General features: G+C 36.6%; 1 protein-coding gene across 1 annotated transcript in view; it reads left to right on the forward strand.

The window, feature by feature from the left end:
* The window catches only part of ANK2 (ankyrin 2, neuronal), a 583,270-nt gene that overhangs the window by 84,177 nt on the left and 477,459 nt on the right, over positions 1-21,634 (forward strand). The window contains exon 2 of the mRNA XM_011948367.1: positions 2,563-2,622. Within this exon, the coding sequence (XP_011803757.1) occupies positions 2,602-2,622 (21 nt within the window). The 5' untranslated portion in view covers positions 2,563-2,601. The remainder of the gene's footprint in view (positions 1-2,562; positions 2,623-21,634) is intronic.

The raw sequence follows: 21,634 nt of genomic DNA on the forward strand, positions 1-21,634 counted from the left end.
AAAAAAAAAAGAAAAAGAGATGTAATATATTTCACCATGGAAAGTTATTCAACAGCCAGAGGCCAGGAGAATCAAACTGAATTGTGAATCTGAAGGCAGCCAGGAAAGTGCTTTTTAAACTGAGCTAAGCACAAGACACTGCATCATTAAGAGAGAAGAGTTACAGACTCACAGTGAAGAGGAGAGCACTTAAATCGCTCTTGAGTTTCTTGGAGAAGAATAAACATGTATGCAAAAGCCCAGGAACTGGTTTTTCAGTTTCAAAAGGAAATAATGTGTGTTCTGTCAGTGGAACTGAGTATTCAAAGGCTCTACAGATCAGCCCGATGGGAGCTGGAAGCAAGGACTTTAAGCAGTAGCTTTGTGTCTTTGGCAGTCTCTTAAAATTGGGACTAAAATTAAAAGTAGCTGAGTGCAACCAGTTCTAAATGTCAGATGGAACACTTTGCTCAGCATGCCGTGCACAACATTGATTTTCCTATGTTCCACACTGTTGTGTGAGATGTTGAATCAGGTTCCTGTTAGCGCATTCACTAATATAAGAGCTGGAAAGCAACTTGGTCCACAATTAATATTCTGTGATGTTACTGTCTGTATGTCTTGGACTTTAATTGGGCCAGGTTTTTGTGAACCTGTTTTATTCTTTTGACACCTGGAAGTTATGTTCTTATTTCTGTTTGATTAGTCTTTTTCATAGAATGTTCTTATGAATGCTTAAATGTTGTCCTTTCTGAATTTGTACTAAGACACAGAGAGGATTGTTCACCACATACAAAGTGAACTATGGGAAGATTTTTTTTCAAAGAAGTATTATGGTACCTATTTGATAACTGTCATTACATACAAATTCCAAGGAAATTTAAAAACGGTGGTTGTGATTTCAGTGTCTGAATACTTGTTTATAATTTTAATAGCTCCTATTAAGGTTTATGTGAATGTGGACACCACATCTGTTGAAACTATAATCTTTTAATCTAGACAAAGAGTAGATCAAGTAAGATAAGGGGAAGAAAGAGGACTGGGGGCATTGAACATGGTATGTGCCAGAGGGCTATTCCCGGGGGTTCAGAGAGCCTCCTGGAAACTGAAGAATGACACTGCCTTGACTCCATCATAATAGCTCTAAATATTAATAGTTCACAAGTGAGATAGTGAAAACCCTCTGGCCAAGAAAATCCAGGATTGTTTCACATTGGGCTATGGTCCTCAAACTTCCAACTGCATCAAAATTATCTGGAAAGCTTGTTAAAACACATAGTATTGGGCCCCACTTCCAGTTTCTCATTGGAAGGTGGAGGGGGGCCTGAGAATTTGCATCTCTAATGAGTTTCCACGTGATGCTCATTCTGCTGGTCTAGGAGCCATTGGTATAAGGCAGTGATTCTTGCCATATTTTCCTATGCTTTAATATGCAGAGGGATCATCTTGGAGAGTTTGTAGAAAGTGTAGTCTTTAAAAATTATACTGATGTGGGACTCAACACTGAGATTTCTGAAAAAGCACGCTTAGTGATTCTGCTATAATTGGTCCAGGGATCCTAAGCCATTGGATCATTTCTAACACTTAGTATTTGAGTCTTTCATGTTTTCATAACCATTCATGGGCTTGAATGTCAGTGAATGGCTGTTAAAGTTCCAATATGCTTTGAAGAATAAGAGAAAATAAAGTAGAAGCATGGCCATATGTTAGTGGCTTAATGATACCAGAGGTGAAATCAAATCTCATGAAAGTCTGATATATTGTGATACAATAATGTGAGCAGTTAGCATAACCTGATGCAATGTAACAAGATTTTGGCATTAAAAACTTGTCCAATCTCTTGATATTATGTAACATGTAAATAAACCAAATCTTTTGAAAGGAAGCAGCAAAATAAAAAAAGAAGACTTTAGAGATGGATATATCCTGGCTCTGGCATTTACAATCCTGGTCAAGTCATGTAAACTTTATGATGTTTAGTTTTTCTTACCTGTAAAGGAGACCTAGTAATTCTTATTTTACGACATGTCATGAAGGATAAATAGATACGATATATGAGATGGCTAGTGTAGCTGCTGACATATTGTAGATGTTTAACAAATGGCAGTTATAAAAGGAAGAAGAAGGGATAGGCCACACGCATCTGTCATTTCTTAGTTTTTGTCATTGACTGTTAGGTAGGGAATGTTTATTCAATTTAATACTCTTTGGTCAGCAGTTTCAGGCAATGCTTTTTCATGCATTTAGACAGACTCTGAAAGTAAACATAGTCACTCAAGATTCTTATGAATCTACTTATGATTGAATGAACATTCTCATGTTTTAAAAAATCTATTTCTCTTACATATTAATAGGCTATTTTTCATCTTTTATCACATTCTGTTTTGGCTACTTTACTGAACTCTTGAAATGTTCAAATATTTTTGCTTTGCTCTTTTGCATTTATAATAGTGACTTTTTAAAATGAAGAACTCCATCAGTGCCTGCTACAAACTTATTTTGATTTGAAATATAGAAACCGTTCTTAATGATAAATTGAAATGGTTTCAAACTTCTAATATTTTCTCTTTTTTATCCTTTTAGGTAAGTAATGAAAAGAGACATGAAGAATTGATATTTCAAATGACCACCATGTTGCAAAAGGTACTTCTGGTATTTTAAGTATTACTTTAAAGGAATCTTATAAAAAGACACGGAGGTTAGAATGTAACTAAGTACTATTTTGGTAAAAACAATTTTTATGAAAACAGATTTAAAGATGTTATAGCATTAACAATTTTGTAATTATAAGAAATGTAATATACTATAAGACTTTTCTTTCTGTAGTCTAGGCAATTATCATTGGTATTATTTGGGAATTAAAAGGTAAATAGATTGATTGTCTCTTCCTCAAGATATTCATTGCTGGAAAAAGGGAGGTGGAGGAAAGAAATTTGAATAAAGAGACATAATAAACACATTGGGATTTGTTCACCAAAGTCATCTATTTTTTCTAAGAACTTATGAGCTTGTTTTCTGTGATCAGAACATTATCTTCGTAATTATAAAATTGATTGCTATAAGGTTGTCAATAAAGTAAATTGATTCTAAATAATGCAAATAGATTGCATCCATATGGAGAATTCTCCAGATTCTACATTTAAATAAAGGGGAAGGAGGGAAGAAGAAATATTAGACTTAAATGATAGAACGTAAAAATTATTAGTCTATTTATATCGCACACACGATTTGGGGAAATCTGCTTGTATTTTTAAGTCATGAATCTCATCTAGAAGAATCTGTTTCTTTTCTAGAAGGAATCTATGAAATGTTGCAAAAATCATCTTATTTGGTTACAGAGGAAACAATTACACGGTGAACTATTAGATGAGTTGTATGACATCATTAACATTGACAATCATGCAAATATCCATGATGTTTCAGGTGCAATAAATCACATATGGTGCCTTTGTACTAGATTAATAATTTAATCCAAGAACAGAAGATATGCGATAATGCCAAAAGAGGAGAAATCAACTTAGCTTTTTAATAAAATTGTAATTTTTAACACATTTCTCATTTTGCTTAGAAATTTCCTCAAGACCTTATAAAATTCAGGTCATGTACTATTGAAGATAAGTTAAAAAGAGGGGGGAATAACTTAAAAATATGCCCTCTTTGAATGATAATTATTTAACATACATTTTCTATACTTTGTGGCTATTCTTTTGAGTGCTAAAGGAGAATTAGACAATTTTATTAATGTTGATAATGAGATAACATTAATCAGCTTGGGCTATTTTCTTTTTGTTTTTTGAGACAGGGTCTCCCTCTGTCACCAAGGCTGGAGTGCAGTAGTACAATTATGGCTCACTGCAGCCTCCACCTTCCGGGCTCAAGTGATCCTCCCACCTCAGCCTGCTGAGTAGCTGGAACTACAGACATGCACCACCATGCCCGACTAATTTTTAATTTTTTTTATAGAGATAGGTTCTCACTATGTTGCCCAGGCTGGTTGTGAGCTTCTGAGCTCAAGTGATCTGCCCACCTCAGCCTCCCACAGTGCTGGGATTATAGGCATGAGTCACTGTGTCTGGCCAGCTTGGACTATTTTTAGAAGGGTGGATATTACTCTGCTTTATTATATAATTAATATTATTATATGATTATATTCCAATACATTTTGCATCATTTGAAACTTCTAGGTATAAAAGCTAAGTCAGAAGTTGGATAGATGAATCTTAGAAGCTCGGAGGAAAGATCTGTGATTATAGTATGAAAAAGAACCAATTCCACTTCATGACAAAGAAGGGAAGAATATTGATTTGTAGTGAGTGCCAAATGTTGCTGACAGATCAAAGAAGATAAATGCATCAACAAACCAACAGGAGTTTTACATATAAATGTCCTGAGTAACTTTGGCAAGGGAAGTTTCGGTAGAGAAGCAGGGGCGGAAACCAGACCGGAGTGGTTTGAGGAGTAAATAAGAGATAAGGGGATGCAGTTAGCAAAAAAGATAGCTTTTTGAACATTTTGTCAGGAAATAAAAGTGCAGAGAATCCAGCATCTGGATAGGGAAGTTGGGATGAGAGAGTCTTGAACATGTTTACATTTTAATGGGAACAGTGCAAAAAGAGAGAGATTGGAGGTATGGGTTTCTGAAAAGGAAGGAAGTGATGGAGGAGGTGGTCTAGGAAGGGGAATTACCTATAGCCAGTGGGAAGGACAACACGCACATCAACACAGCTAAGGCAATCTCTGTAGGATACATACAGATACAGATAGGTTTTTAGATTTGGTAGGGAAAATTGAAGGAGGGTGTCAAGAAAAAGTTTCTCTGTGTAGAAGATGTGGCCAGAGTCGTTAGTGAGGATTTGAGGAAAAGGGCAAGGATTGAAGTATTGTTTGTGAGAATGAGAGACGGAGAGGTCAATATTAGATTAGGCAAGTACTGATGACTGGGAATTTGTAGTATCATCAAACTCCTTAAATTTATAAGAGTATCAAGTACATGAATATTACTCTCTAAAAATCAGAAATCAGGGATAATCTGTTTTGAGGGAAGGTATAAGAAAGATTTGACTCCTCTTCTTAGGTCATCAGTTTTGGTTTGTGTCCTAATGACAGCATTTTCATGGCAAAATTTAAGAACACTTTTTACGTATGTATACATGTGCCAGCAAACCTGCACATTGTGCACATGTACCCTAGAACTTAAAGTATTAAAAAAAAAAAAAAAACTTGGCCGGGCGCGGTGGCTCAAGCCTGTAATCCCAGCACTTTGGGAGGCCGAGACGGGCGGATCACGGGGTCAGGAGATTGAGACCATCCCGGCTAACACGGTGAAATCCCGTCTCTACCAAAAAATACAAAACACTAGCCGGGCGAGGTGGCGGGTGCCTGTAGTCCCAGCTACTCTGGAGGCTGAGGCAGGAGAATGGCGTAAACCCAGGAGGCAGAGCTTGCAGTGAGCCTAGATCCGGCCACTGCACTCCAGCCCGGGTGACAGAGCGCGACTCCGTCTCAAAAAGAAAAACAAAACAAAAAACAAAAAAAAACTTTTTGACCTTGAAGAAAGGATTACTTTAGCACTCCAAAATATATGTCCTTTTTGCCATGACTGAAGAGAGGCTGCTGTCCTTACCCAGGTGTCCTTAGGTAGGCACATTCTTTCTGCTCTGCTACGCATTCTTTGGACAGTAGAGTTAGACTGAAAGTGTTAAACAGGCCCAGAAGATGAAAGACTTCAGTTTGCTGACTTTGAATTATAAGAAGGTTAATATGTCCATTTAACTAGAAACTCTAAATTTCTGCTTCCCATGTGACTTTTAGGAGTGTTCACTTGAGGGCATAGAGCTTTTTATAAGACTGAAGGGATCTTTTAGTTCAGGTACTTAAATTTTTTTTTTTTTTTTTTAGTTGCAAAACCGTTTTGAAAAATAAAACCTGGCATTAACAACGAGAACTATTGTGACTGCAGTGGGCATGGGGGATGTGGAACCCACCCACTTATCCCTCTTCTTTCCCATCCTCCTCATCCCACTTTCAGGAAGTTCCCCGGAGACATCCTCATTGAATCTGGTGGCTCCATTGAACATTGTTTGAAAAGTACAATTCTAGGTGATCACAACTGTATCAAATTTCAGTGAAACATGAAATTCTTAAGACAAATTAACTGTGGTTTGAGGATAGTTTTTTTCTTTACAATTAAAATAGGCAGGTTAGTATCTACTTTAACCTAAAGTATAAATTCTTGTCTTATATTGATAATTTTAGTGATAGTAGATACTAATTTTATCAAGAAAGCTCAACAAAAACCACTGCTAAATATATTGCAAATCTGGGATTTGAAAAGTCAAGCCCTCCTTTTAATTAATTTTGCTGATCAGGATTACCAAAGTTCGTAAATGTGGAGCCCTTCACTAAGCTCATGAGTAGAACTGTTCTTCATTATCCTCAAAGGATAGATATATGACTGTGGCAGGGAGGATTAACTGCCTTGATCTTGAGCAGCCATGAAAGCATGTAGTATGAGTTACCTGGATGTTGCTTTTCCATTAAGGTATGACTTTGCCTAGGGCTGAAAACATCCATAAAGATGGGATAGAAGTTTTTGAGAAAACCACACTTTTTATGTTGGAAAGCGGAGTATTGATAAGGTAGAAAAGCCAAAATAAGAAATGGTTAAAAGAGGGTTACACTGGAGTATGAAGAACTTGCTGACAGAGTTATAAAGACAATTAAAGAGGGCAGTTTAACTTGAGTTATTGTTAGTAGTTAGCAATGCAATGAAGTGGATATTGTAACTTGGTTTTATATTTGATGAAATGGAGGCTCATACAGGTTAAGTAACTTGTCAAACTCATACTGCGAATCACCAGCAAATGTGGCAGAGCCAAAATTCAGATCCAGATCATTTTATTTTAAGACCAAAATAGGCTGGTGAAGTCAGACTGAACAAACAGACAGCTAGGATGAGACGTCGTTGAGACTGGGAGAGACATAGCAAGAAAAGAGCTGGTCTTCAAAATCAGAGAGTGCTACTCAAGTCAAATACCTACAGTGGCTCACTGAGAAAAAAGTGGCTTTGAGAGTCCAATGAAGGTTTATATCGTTAGAACCTGCTTCCTTTTTAGTCACTTCCTCACAACCTTCCCTCTAAATACTATAATGATTAGAGGACTGCCTCTGCAGGGCTTAGGCCTCTTGGGACTTATGCCACCAAAAGCTGTTAATACTGAGGTCAGATAGGAAGATCTCTGGCTGACTGAGGACTCCCCATGGTTTTCCTGGCTTTGGAAGTCTGGCCCATTGATTCGGGATGGGGGGCCCTTTCATTCTGAAACTCATTTCCTGCTGAAGGTGAAGCAACTCAGTCTGGCCAGTGTCCCTGCCATCTTCTATTCCGTTGTATATCCCTGGACCACACGTTAAGACCTGTACCTACTGGCACATGAAATCTTGTTCTAGTTATATAGAAGAAAATCACAAAAGGAAATGAGAATAATTAAAAGGGTTAAGTATGAAATCATATGGACCAGATATAAAATTTTGTCTCATGTTTTTAAAAGTTGTTTTCAAGGCCTAGGAGGACCACTGGAACGACTGGAAGAAAATAGCGAAGACTAAACTTTTTAGATACTGGGGAATAGAATACCTTGCATTAACATGATTATTGATGAGTGTATATTTCTGTTTGCATATGATGCCAAAAATCTTTTGTATACTTCAGTGGTGTTAATTTCCCATCTACTTGTGTAAACTAGGTGTAATCTTTGAGCCATTTCCTGAAGTGATGGAATAGTCACCCTTTGTTCTGGTCAATAATTGTAACATAATTTGCTTAAATTTAGATAACTGAAGCTTGGTATTTTCTGGAATTCTTTTTCCTGAAGAATATATATAAATGGGAGTAATGATAGAGTTAAGTTTGTTCATCTTTTTTTTTTTTTTTTTTGAGACAGAGTCTCGCTCTGTCGCCCGGACTGGAGTGCAGTGGCCGGATCTCAGCTCACTGCAAGCTCCGCCTCCCGGGTTTACGCCATTCTCCTGCCTCAGCCTCCCGAGTAGCTGGGACCACAGGCGCCCGCCACCTCGCCTGGCTAGTTTTTTTTTTTTTTTTGAGACGGAGTCTCGCTCTATCGCCCAGGCTGGAGTGCAGTGGCCAGATCTCAGCTCACTGCAAGCTCCGCCTCCCGGGTTTACGCCATTCTCCTGCCTCAGCCTCCCGAGTAGCTGGGACTACAGGCACCCGCCACCTCGCCCGGCTAGTTTTTTGTATTTTTTAGTAGAGACGGGGTTTCACTGTGTTATCCAGGATGGTCTCGATCTCCTGACCTCGTGATCCACCCGTCTCGGCCTCCCAAAGTGCTGGGATTACAGGCTTGAGCCACCGCGCCCGGCCTAGTTTTTGTATTTTTAGTAGAGACGGGGTTTCACTGTGTTAGCCAGGATGGTCTCGATCTCCTGACCTCGTGATCCGCCCGTCTCGGCCTCCCAAAGTGCTGGGATTACAGGCTTGAGCCACCGCGCCCGGCCAAGTTTGTTCGTCTTAATCCGTTTATTAAGTGTTTCTAACCATCAAATCAAATGGGAGACTTCTAGTCTCTCTCTCATCTAAACTTAATTGATATCTTATCCTTGTATTACTGTAACTGTATTTTATATGGAGTTCTTGTGACCAGAGAAAATAATTCTCTTTTGCCTCCTACTGTTTTTTTTGTTTTGTTTTGTTATGTTTTGTTTGGGTTAAAATAGTTTATAATCTACATTAAAACTCTTTTTGGTTCTTATATGAAAAAAGATGAAAATGAAAACTCAATAAACCAAAGTAGCACGGATTTTTTTTGAAATAAAAGAACTGAATTTTGGGGAAAAAGTATTCACTCTGTGATGAATGTTTCTATACCCTACCTGGAACCAATTCCTTATTTTGTAGTTAGTCTACGTATAGCAGAGACTGTGTAGAAGGTATTGGTATCTGATAAAAGTGAACAAAGTTCTAATGAGCTCATTCATTCTTTACTTTTTTCAAAGCAAAGATTTTTTTTCTTCCTTTCCCACAATTTCTCCATTTAATTCATACACATTAATTGTAATTCTAGAAATGCTAGTAATTCTCTATTATAGTTACTATGATGGTCATAGAATTAATTAAGGGTACAACAGTAAAATTTGTGTTAATTATTATCAACCGTATTCGTTAGTGTTTAAAATTTTGCAAACAAATAAATAATAGAATAAGCATAAATTTCCGCAGACTTATATGAATCACAGTGATCTCCAATGTCTGTGTTGTAATTACATGCTCAGAGGCAAAACATATAAAGAAATAGGAGCTTAGCCTAATCAGTGAACTAAATCTGAAAATACTGATCTCACAGAAAAGATCATGCCCTCCGCAGCATGAATCTGGCCCTCTTCATTTTGCTTTCCTCAGCTGGGGCTGTTCAGTGGTGCAAAGAAAACATTGTAAAATGCTTACAGTTTTTAGAAGTGCTTCTGAGTTCTTTAAATAATGGTAAGAGTTGCAAATCTTATAGGAAGGACCTATCACAGAAAAGCTTTATTCAGTTGCACAGGGAATGGTGAACTCCAGTTACTGAGAGCTGCTCTAAAGAGAAATACTTATAAGAAAGGGGTACTGAAGTATTCATTATCATAAAACTTAAAGAGAACAAATGTGTGTTTCATTGCACATCTAAACCTAATATCTGTAAAGGGGGTCTGTGGCAGCCAGCAGAGGGAGAAAGTGAAATTCTGCAGACAGATAAAAAGGAACTTTCAACACCCAGCTTATTTTTTTGGCAGAGATTCAGTGCACTGGGAATTCTCCAGCAAAATGGGTTGCACTTGGCAGATCTGCAAATATGCATATTTCTGCTCAGTACAATCAGGCAAACATAGAGACTTCCAGAGGAACTAATTATCTTTTGTCTTTTTTACCTTGGAAAGAGGATGATATTTGGAAGACAACTATTAAGAGATTTTAGAGGCAATGTTTAAAAAAATGTTGAAAGAGGATTCTATATTTAGCCTTCTTTTAAAAAGTTTTTAATACCCATTTGTGCTCCCAAAATAATTTATCATAATTGGCAGAAGCTCAAGTCATTTGGTTTATAATTTGAAGACTTTTGTTTATTATTTGCCATTTGCTTTTTTTGTTTGTTTGTTTGTTTGTTTTTAGATGGAGTCTTGCTCTGTCGCCAGGCTGGAGTGCAATGGCACGATCTCGGCTCACTGCAGCCTCCGACACCCGGGTTCAAGCAATTCTCCTGCCTCAGCCTCCCAAGTAGCTGGGATTACAGGCAGAAGCCACCATACCTGGCTAATTTTTATATTTTTAGTAGAGACGGGGTTTCACCATGTTGGCCAGGAGTGCGCTTTTTTCTTTTTTGAAGAGATGATATATCTCACTACGTTGCCCAAGCTGTACTTGAACTCCTGGGCTTAAGAGATCCTTCCACTTCAGCCTGTTGAATAGCTGGGACTATGGGTGCATGCCCACACCTGGGTGCCATTATCAATATATTTTTAAACAAACTCTGTTGCTATGTTTTCCCTTATTATGTTGTCATTGACACTAGGGAGAAGCTAAAGTTTCTCTATATAATATATTTCGTCAGGTCATTCAGATAAAAAAAGAAAAAAGCTATGTACATAAGATATTTAGAGAATTATTTGAGTTAGCTAGAAAAATAGTTTAAGTTTTTAAAGTGAGTTAGCTAAAAATACATCTATTTAATTGATTCTTGGGCTCATAATTACGTCTTCTTTGTTGTTAAGAAGCTGATGTGGCACTTTAGGGACAGCAAGTGCAGTTCAAAACAAATTTTCCCCTTTCTGATGAATATTTTTTAAGTGACAACAATTGGAAAAAAGGAGGAACCGGGTATGTGGGCCAGTTATTTCCGAACATTTATTTTCTATGAAAAGATGACCAAACCCTGATACCCTGATAAAACATATTACTTTAGAAGCCATTTATGCCTACTTCAAAGTTCCCAAGAAAAATTTCACTCGTGTAATATTGAATTTAAGAACATCTAGTTGCCATTTTTTAAGTGGGGTAAGGGGCAGTATATATTATGATTTTCCTATCCCTCTCATTTTCTTATCTTTTAAGTGGGGAATCCCAAAGTAAAAACATGTATCCCTAGAAAAGTAACATGAAGAATATCCCACAATTATGAGAGCTGGATAGAGGATAGCCCACACTATGGTTTCTAGAAGACCAAATTTGTGAGCAGCCTAATTTATTTTGATATTTTTAGGAAGAAGTCAGCCATGTGACCAGAGAGAAGTAGAGATATGTGTTTGTAAATTAAATAATTTTTAAGTTCTAGTCCCAGCTACTTGGGAGGCTGAGGTGGGAGGATAGCCAGAGCCCAGGAGTTCAAGTCCAGCCTGGGCAACATAGTGAGACCATGTCTTTAAAATAAATAAATATTAAAAAATAATTTTCAGGTCCTAGAAATGACTACATCTAGGAAAACATGATGTAATGAATGTTGGTGGGGTGGGGTGGGGTGGGGGAAGCACTAGACTGAAAATCCCCTGAAATCTCTAAATTTTTTTCCAAATTTATAATTTTATGTTATAATATGTAGATGATTGCAACAAGGTACACTATATAGGCTCAGGATGCCTATGTAACAGTAAAAAACTCATGTTAGCTCAGGTGGTAGAGTACAAAGTTTTTCATATCTATTGTTGCTAGGATCAATCCCTTTCTAACCATCCAAATTATTTGATAATAGCATAGTGCTATATTAAATATGACTTGAATATTAAAATGTATGTAAATGGCCAGTAATGAGTACTTAATTCCCTTTCTGTGATGTAGAGTTTTATGGCAAAATGAAGCTTATTGTAAAGGATTTTGGCTAGTTTAATTACTTTTCCTGTTGAATATGTAAAGTCAATATTATCAGTCTCTCTGTGTTACCTAGGCTTGCCTTGAACTCCTGGGCTCAAGCAATCCTACCACCTCAACCCCCTGTACACAGTGTATTTTAATGTTAAAACAATTGAGTTTACTTTGTACTTTTACTTATTGCTTAATACTGTGCTTCTGATCAGCATTAATTTTTGAATAATACATTCTGAAACTATATGTTCTTGAATTTTGCTCAGTTAAGTTTTGGAATCTGTATATGAGTTTAATACCTTGAATTCTCTGGATGGCTAAAAATCTCTTTATAGCCTCTATTTCCCTCATTTGTACAAGTTTACAGATTGCCTCATCTATAAACTTATTAGATATGCATCATAAAGTATATCTTGTTAGATATACTTATTTTTGTTCAGTAACTTGAGAGCCCTATTTGGAAATCATAGAGAAGTTATAACATAGTGCATGGACTAGAGTTTGAAAGAGATCCAAAACTTATAAAAATGAGTCAATTTGACATGGAATTTAGATAAATACAGCATCTTTGAAATATTTTTTCTATATATATATTTTTGATATTAGAGAACTTTCATGGATATTTATCCTGTCTTTTTTTTAATGGGAATATTTTGTTGAGTAGTAGTAACATCTATAGTTCTTACTTTCTACTAAGGAACTCAGGCACATCACACTTTGAGATAGATTATTTTCGGGTTTCTTTTTAGGTAGATTTTTTATTATACTCATTTTGTGAAAGTGGAAACTGGGGCTTCTGTAACTTGTTTGGGTCACATCAGTGGTGGTTCAAGTAGACTTCAAATCCACCTGTCTGACTCCAAAACTCATGCTTTTCATCATGAAGTCAAACTGTAACTTACGTATCTGAATACATCTATAATTGTTTTATATAAAGATAATGATGAAAAACCCATTTGTGTTACTGCTATTATATCAGTCATTTACAAAATTGATGTAGGATAAAATTACGTGTGCATGTGGTATCAAAGGGAACTAAAATCTGGCTGGGCATCGTGGCTCACGCCTGTAATCCCAGCACTTTGGGAGGCCAAGGCGGGGGGATCACTTGAGGCCAGGAGTTGGAGACCAGCCTGGCCAACATGATGAAACCCCGTCTCTACTAAAAATATTAAAAAATTAGCCAGGTGTGGTGGCACTTGCCGGTAATCCCAGCTACCCGGGAGGCTGAGGTAGAAGAATCACTCGAACCTGGAGGCAGAGGTTGCAGTGAGCCGAGATGGCGCCACTGCACTCCAGCCTAGGTGACAGAGCAAGACTCCATCTCAAAAAAAAAAAAAAAAAAAAAAAAATCTAAAATCTGATTTTTCCCTTCTTTGCTTACTTTTCTTTCTGTGATTTGAGGAAAACAAAAGGACCCAGCCCATGTGGCTTCACATTGGGAAGAAGAAGCACCCACTGTTTCCTAAAATTTAGAGCTAGAAGGGGCTGGAAAGAGCCAATCCTACCTCTGATTTTTTAGAATCAAATTCCTGTATCACAGTTGAAATGATTGTCAAAGGTAAGAACATGTTTGTCTGTTGAGGGAAAAAGTCTGTTGGGGATACCTGAAGGAATAGGTGAATTTGAAGATGTGAATTCTATTTTTGGAAAGCTTAATGCAGCAGAGGCTGATATAATGGCAAGTGACGGCTGCTTCTGGGGCTGAGTCCCATGACTACCGCTTTCTCCTCAATAGTTACTGGAAAATACATCTAGACTAAAGTTTATGACCAAATTTAGGGCCTGTATGTTCTGATTTTCCCTGGATAATGAGGCTGTGAGTTCTACTGAATTGAATTGAGTTACAGAAATTAGATTATCATGCCTTTCCTAGTTGTTATTGTTTTTTTTTTGTTTTTTTTTTTGAGGCGGAGTCTCGCTCTGTCGCCCAGACTGGAGTGCAGTGGCCGGATCTCAGCTCACTGCAAGCTCCGCCTCCCGGGTTTACGCCATTCTCCTGCCTCAGCCTCCCGAGTAGCTGGGACTACAGGCGCCCGCCACCTCGCCCGGCTAGTTTTTGTATTTTTAGTAGAGACGGGGTTTCACCGTGATAGTCAGGATGGTCTCGATCTCCTGACCTCGTGATCCGCCCGTCTCGGCCTCCCAAAGTGCTGGGATTACAGGCTTGAGCCACCGCGCCCGGCCTGTTATTGTTCTTTATACAACTTACGTGTTTTTTAGAGCAGGAATCTTCTTTAACTTCAAGATCCTCAGGGACTCAACGTTCATGATGGGAGCTCAGCAAATGTACTGGGGTAGACAGAGAAATGGTATTTGTGTATGTCAAACTTGATCTAAAGACCACTTTACCAAGAACATGAGGCCCAACAGAAAAATAAGACTTTAAATAGATGTTTTTAAAGGATAAATTTCAAAGAAAAGTATAAAATGGGGTCTATTTTAAACTTCAAAGACTGGTAGCAAGATAGTATGAATTATTTTTTCATTTGGGCGGGCACAGTGGCTCATCCCTATAGTCCCAACATTTTGGGAGGCCGAGTTGGGTGGATCGTTTGAGTCCAGGAGTTCAACACCAGCCTTGGCAAGGGGGTGAATCCCCGTCTCTACAAAACATATAAAAAAAAATTAGCCGGGCATGGTAGCATACACCTGTAGTCCCAGCTACTTAGAAGGCTGAGATGGGAGGAGCCCTTGAGCCTGGGAGGATGAGGCTGCAGTGAGTCGAGATTGTGCCACTGCACTCCAGCCTGGGCAACAGAGCAAGACTCTTTCAATAAATAAATAAATCAATCAATAATAAATAAATAAAGTTTTTCTTCAGTTTATTTTGGGATTTAATCCTGTGTTTGCTTTCATTATTGAGGCTTTGCAATTTTGTTTCTGGGCACATGAATTTGCTTAGTATAATTATTATACAAGTATATATTTACTATAACATTTGCCTTTTATTACATAATTTTATACATGGAACATAAAAAATTAATATATGCAAAACCTTTTCCATTCCTGTGTAACTCTTTAGTGTTTTTAATTGTCAGATATTATTGATATTTAGATGCTGCATTGAGAAAAACTGTTGTGTGAGTTTAAGATAAAAAGTTATTGTTAAACTACCTAGTAAAAATATATTTGTTTTATAGCTCAAACAGCACCATTTACTTCTGAATTTTGATTGTTACAATTCCTGAATTAATAAACCTGTCACGTGAATCTGTAGGATTTTTGTGTTCTGACATGGTTCTGATGAGGAAATGGGCTAATATTAAACCTAATAAGTTTATGGATATAAGTGACAAAAATCTGCCTTTTTCAGTTATTGAAAGTTGCTGCACTAAATGCACTATGCTAAAGCATCTTAATAACTGAGCAGGACTGTGAGCCTCAGTGATAGAAAATAGGAGAATGTGGGGTTATTAATCAAAATCACCTTTAATGTGCATCATAATTCTATACCTAAACTACAGTTATGAAGCAGAGGAAACGGATCTGTGAAAACTTGAATGATCAATGCATAAATAAAATTCCTGCCTTTAATCTATTAAATATTTAAGTATTTCAATGAAACAATTGTAGTCTGTACATTTGGTAGCAGTTTGGATAGCGATGTTACTGCGAGTAAAAGTGTCAACTTTCTACCAAGACCTCATTCTCCTAAATGGCTGGGATTGAGTCACTTTAATAGCTTCCATTCCTAGCACAAGTTCGGACACATTAAAAAAGTAAAAAGCAAACAAAACCCCAAAACTCTGATACACATTTGTCAGATAAATGAATAGGTGAGGATTTATGAGAATATATTCAACCAGTATAATAGCATCAGGATTTTCTATTCAATGTATTTTAATAAGCAATTCAATGATCAAATTATATATCTCCTTATTATATATAAAGTACTGTGATAGGTACTTCAGTGGCATTAAGATGTCTTAAACAGGGCCCTGATTTTAAGGAACTTAGAATCATAAAGAAAATATATAGGGACAACTTAAATTCCAGTGCTATAAATGCTATGGGAGCAGAGAGGCATGGCTTGAATAAAGACCAGTGGATGTTCTGGAAATGAGGAAAAGCATATGCAAAGGCAGGGGGATGTGTGAAACATGCAAATTCCACAGCAACAAGTCATTCCAGATAGTTACACCTCAGGGTTTGTGGACAAGATAGGTTTGAGTTGTGGTGTCCAGAAACCACACAACTACTTTATGCTACCAACTTTCTGCTAAAGCGACAAGCGCCACAGTGAAAAAGAGCTTCTCACAGACTCTTTATTGATAACTCTCTTGGATCTAAAACGCATTCCTTTTCATATTACATCCTGGTCAATTCTACAAACTTTTAATGCTCCCAACTTCCAATGTTGTTGCTTTTTCTCCTATTTGAGATTTTGCTTTATAACTTTAGATTTGATGTCCTGAAGCAATATACTTATCCTCTACCACCAACACTGCCATGATTGGAATTCCTGCAGCTGATACAAACTGTAGGACTACATTGGAGGTAAAATTGGAAAGAAAAAAATGTGGAGCTCAGATCATGAGGGACCTTTATTCCATGTGTTACATGTTGAAAGTCTAAAGAGAAAGAAGTAGCATTGACAATAAACCTCAACTGTTTGGATATTAAGATATATTATTAGATGACATACATATCTTGGGGATTTATCATGGTTCAGCACTGAATCCTTACTTTGCAGGCTCAGAAACTGAGTTTTTCCATGCACTAAGAAGAGAGCAGTCTCTTAGAGGTGAATTCACATTAAGTAACCTCACAGGAAGTGATGTATAATATGGACTTTCAATGTATTGTCACATAAAATTTGAATAGTTGTGCCAAATTAATTTGGTGTTCTGACTTTATGGGTCAATAAAACTATGTGGGAACAAAATGTTAACCAAAAGAGTTTTATATAAGCACGAGAACAGAAGAAGGGGAAAAAATAATTAATTTGATTGTCAATGGCATCAGCCTAGTACCTCAAAGCACTACCTGTATAAAAAAGATTATCTGTCTACCAGGATTGGAGTGCTGGAGATTTGGGGCCTGCTCATTGCTTCCCTTGCTTGGACTGGCACTATCAACATCTTTCTTCTCTGACCCTGCTTTACCTGTCAGTTCTTTACTTATGCTTTTAGTCAAAGCATTCTTCTGAGTAGTCACCTATTCAAAAGGTAAATAGGTTTTATTATACAGGCCATCTGATTGATTAGGGGCAGCTTGCTGGAAGAGTCTTGAGAAGGGCTCTGAGCTCAGCCAAGCTCAGTGGATTAGCGTGCTCCGGAGGTGATGGTTGAAGTCTGCCCAGGCTCAGGGAGGGTGGAATGAAGATAGCTTGATGCATTTGCCATCTTTGCATAAATAATTCAGGTTATGAAAGCACCTGAAAGAATGTAAGTGGGAAAGTGACATCAACAAGTTTTCATTTAGTGGAAAAAAAAAAAAAGATGATCAAGTCACCTTCCCAGATTTGTCTCACCCACCCTCACTCTGAATGTAAGCTATTTGACGGTAGCCGGGAGATGTGGCGGAAACATCCAAGTCCGGACACTAGTTTTCTATGATCACTTTCACCATGGCTCCTGCATTTATTGTCTGAGTGAATATTATTTTTCCTGTTTGAAGAACAGAGAGGAGAATGATGCCACACTCTAACAAATAAAACTAAAAAGCATGACAGTAATATTAATGATGCAATCTGCTGTCTTCTTAAGTGTTTTGAATGTTATTTGGCATATCAACAGAATGAATAGCTTTGGATTGCAAATGATTTTTTGTATCCTTTAATTTTCATGCTATTTGCTTTCTGTTTTTGAAAATTTGTTGAAGATTTTCCATGACAGTTTGTTTTTCTAAATTCTCACTTGTTTGTTTGCTTGGCTGTTATCTATTTGGCTACTTCTGGAACATGGAATTCATGTTTGCATATGATTATATCTGCATAATTATTTGAGTTTATATATAGCTAATCAGGGGTGGTAATATGCTCTGCTTTGATTGACCCCTGATTACTTCTGCTTTCTATGGATTTTCTATTTTCTTTCACTTTTTAGTTAATAAAGATTTATTTATCATTTTCCATATGCAAATACCATTTTAGGCCTGACTAAAGCAGAACTTTTCTCAGCTTAGAATAAATTTCCTAGTATACTGGAATATGCATACTAATATTGTCTTTCAGTCTTAGCTCCATATTGACAATTGGCAATAGCATCTTTTGTATTAGATGGATTTATAGGTGATAGTGAAGACTTGTAGCAGTTATATGGAGCGGGGTATAGCATTAAAGCAATTTATTATTTTATAATTTGTACTTCAATTAGCATTACTCATCTTTTATCTCTTTATCACAGTTATTTTTATTTGTAAATGTTAACTATTTTTAATGTTTATAAAAACAAACATTATTTTAAATTAAAAACTCTATCGAAACTCGTTCATTGATGGTCATTAATGTCGGTTGAAGTCCAACGTGTCAGGTAAGGAAATAAAACAATTAGTTTATTTTATGAAGGCCAATTTAATATAATTAATGTATATACTAATGTTCATATATATTTATTTTTAATGTGCCTAAGTATTAACAGTGTGAGATACGTAGAACTTTCAAAATTATCGTTATTTTTCCTAAGACAAATGAAATAAGTATAATACCAAATTTATTTTCCTAAACAAAAACTAACAAGTAGAAAATTCATAAACCAGCATTTTATTCAAACTCCTGTCATATAAAATAGTCATGTCTTTGCTTTAATTTTACTAAGTGTTTTGCAAATGTAGCAAACTGTGGCCAAACTAATGTTCCAGCTGAGAAATACAAAAGTGAACTTTAAGTGCATTATATCTGCCATTAATGAAAATGGAACATCTTAAGGCAAGAATAAATATCACTTTGATTAGTGAATCTGTCAGCCTAACTATAGCTTTTCTTTCTTGCAGCTATTAATAATTTATTATATTTAGAGTTGAATAATAATTTATTATATTTAGAGTTGAATAATAATTTATATACTTAGAGTTGAATAATAACATTATGGAATTTTAGGTTTCCTGGGAAAGGCCTTTTCAGATCATTTGGTCCAATGATACTATTTTAAGTATTATAGGAGTAAAAGTTCTTCCCCTCTCCAGTTAGTGGCAAAATTAGGTCTAGAACTCGTGTCTCTCGCCTCTAAGCCCAGGACTCTTTTTCACCACTCTATATTGCCTCTGATTTATATGGCATGTAATATGCACTAATCCTTTATAAGACACAAAGTCAATCTGCATTTGTAATGTTTAATGAGAAGACTCAACTCATTCTTCTTTTTAACCAATGTTTATAAAACATATTGTGTGCTGGCAACAACTACTGAGATGGTTTTAGAGAGAGACATGATCTCATGACATTAGAGTGGGAAATGTCCATATATACTGCCTTCCTATAGCCAAATAAAATGTGTTTCCTATCAAAAAACCAATCAGTTAAGAAATAATAAACGTTTCCAAAATATTATACATATACCAGAGGATGTAGAATGTAACACTAAAGGGACAAAATGCATTTTATTTCTATGTTTTAAAAATCTGAACAAAGTACAACAGTCTTTAAGGATCTTTGATTGTTTAAACATACATTTTACTTTTACTTACAAATTGAACGTTAATATCTTAAATTATCTTGGATTTCCACAGGGTTTACCGTATTAGTTATAAATAGTGTGCAGTTCAGCACAGATAAGCCATTTATTTGCTTACTTTCCTTATATAGTGTGTATTTTCATACTGCCATCAGGGATGGTCTGTTTTATTCTTTAGTTGAACCCTCATATTCACTATACTGTATTGCACACACATGTACTTGAAGATCAAAGATGCCCTCTTGTGCCTCACCTCCCACTTTTATTGTTTTGAATGCCAAATAGAAAATAGTTGAATTTTATATTTAAAGTTAAACCTAAATAAAAGCTGTTGTATAGCTCATGGATCTCTCATAAAATAGTCAAGGAATTTTATTTATTTAAACACATCGTGTTATTAGAGTGTTTTTAATGGTGATTAGTCCAAATGAATAATTTTATGTATTTCTTTCTTTCTTTCTTTTTATTTTATTTTATTTTATTTTTTTGAGACAAGGTTTCGGTCTGTTGCCCAGGCTGGAGTGCAGTGGTGCGATGTTGGCTCAAACAATCCTCTCATCTCAGCCTTCCAAGTAGGTGGGACTGCAGGCATGTGCCACCACGCCTAGCTAATTTTTATTTATTTTTTTTATTATTTTTGAGATGGAGTCTCACTCTGTCACCCAGGCTGGAGTGCAGTGGCCGGATCTCAGCTCACTGCAAGCTCCGCCTCCTGGGTCCACGCCATTCTCCTGCCTCAGCCTCCCGAGTAGCTGGGACTACAGGCGCCCACCACCACACCTGGCTCATTTTTTGTATTTTTAGTAGAGACGGGGTTTCACTGTGTTAGCCGGGATGGTGCATTAGGTTTCCTTAGGGTTTTTTTTTTTACTGTTCTATAATCTGACATTTCTAAAAGTAAAAATAATTTTGAGGATTGTGAGGTACCATTCCTCTAATTATTTTTTAAAGAGATGGGGTCTTGCCATATTGCTCAGACTGGAGTGCAGTGGCAAATCACAGGTGCAATCATAGCACACTACAACCTCAAACTCCTGAGTTCAAGCTATCCTCCAGCCTCAGCCTCCAATGTAGCTGGGACTATAGACACATGCCACTGCACTTGACTTCTGATTTTTTTCAGAACTTGAAGGGAGAATTTAAAATACCTTTCTATTTTTGTTGCATTATCCACTACTTTTTCTTGTTTTTTAAATGTTTATTATCATGGCTGCTAAGAAAAGTTTGTTACTTTTTCATTGTCAAATGTCAAATAGCATGGTCTTCTATGGATACTACTTAGAATTTATAGTAATTAGACTTTAATTCATTTGTCTTTGAATATATTTGTCTGGGAACTGACATCTGACAGGTGCCAGATGGAATAAAACTCTGGTCTGAAAGAAGTTTCTGATGCTGGTAACCAGCTCCAGTGCTGTTTAGCATTATGGCCTTGAACAACTGACTAACATCTTTGGACCTGTTTCCTGAATTGTTAAATGAAGAAGTAGAACTGGATAACTTCTAAAGTTCCTTTTGATTCAAATATTGTAATTCTTGAAATTGTAGGGCTACTCTAACTCGTCTTAGGTGTGCCCACATACACCAGTCTCTAGAACCTTTGGTTTCCTTTAACTGCAGATTTACAGAGGCTAGACTGGCTCTTTCTTTGAGAATTTTTAGGACAGAAAGCATTTTTTGAGTAGATCTGTATTGAGCTGACTTTAGTTATCTTCATACTAACTTCTGTAATTTTCTTAAGTGGTTGTTCAATCCGCCTCTTCATGTAGCCCAAGGGTCCTACATATGGCTCACGGTGTCACATTCAATCTGTGACTGGGTTTTTTTACTATCCACGTGGGCCACATTTAACAAAATAATTGACAAGGAATATTTACCAACAATGAAATCCTGTTCATCTGATTCAGCCCAACTAGGCTGAATGTTGAAAAACTTTTACCTTCAGCAATGTTCTCAATACTCTGTAGAAAAATGATACAAAGAAGTAAATGACAGGTGATTTGATTTAAATATATGACCGTGCATTCAATAATGTAGTTCTGCTAGGAAATATTTGAGATAGTAGCATAGACTGTTCAGCCTTGTGTGACAGAGTCAAAGATGGGGTAAGTCAATTATTTTGAGCAAAGGTTTCATATAGAGCTTATTTGAATAGGAAAAGGAAGGTCCTAGAAGCCTGATGTAATAATCA

The sequence above is a fragment of the Colobus angolensis genome, unplaced genomic scaffold (assembly GCF_000951035.1).
Source record: "Colobus angolensis palliatus isolate OR3802 unplaced genomic scaffold, Cang.pa_1.0 Scaffold279, whole genome shotgun sequence".
Lineage (NCBI taxonomy): Eukaryota > Metazoa > Chordata > Mammalia > Primates > Cercopithecidae > Colobus > Colobus angolensis.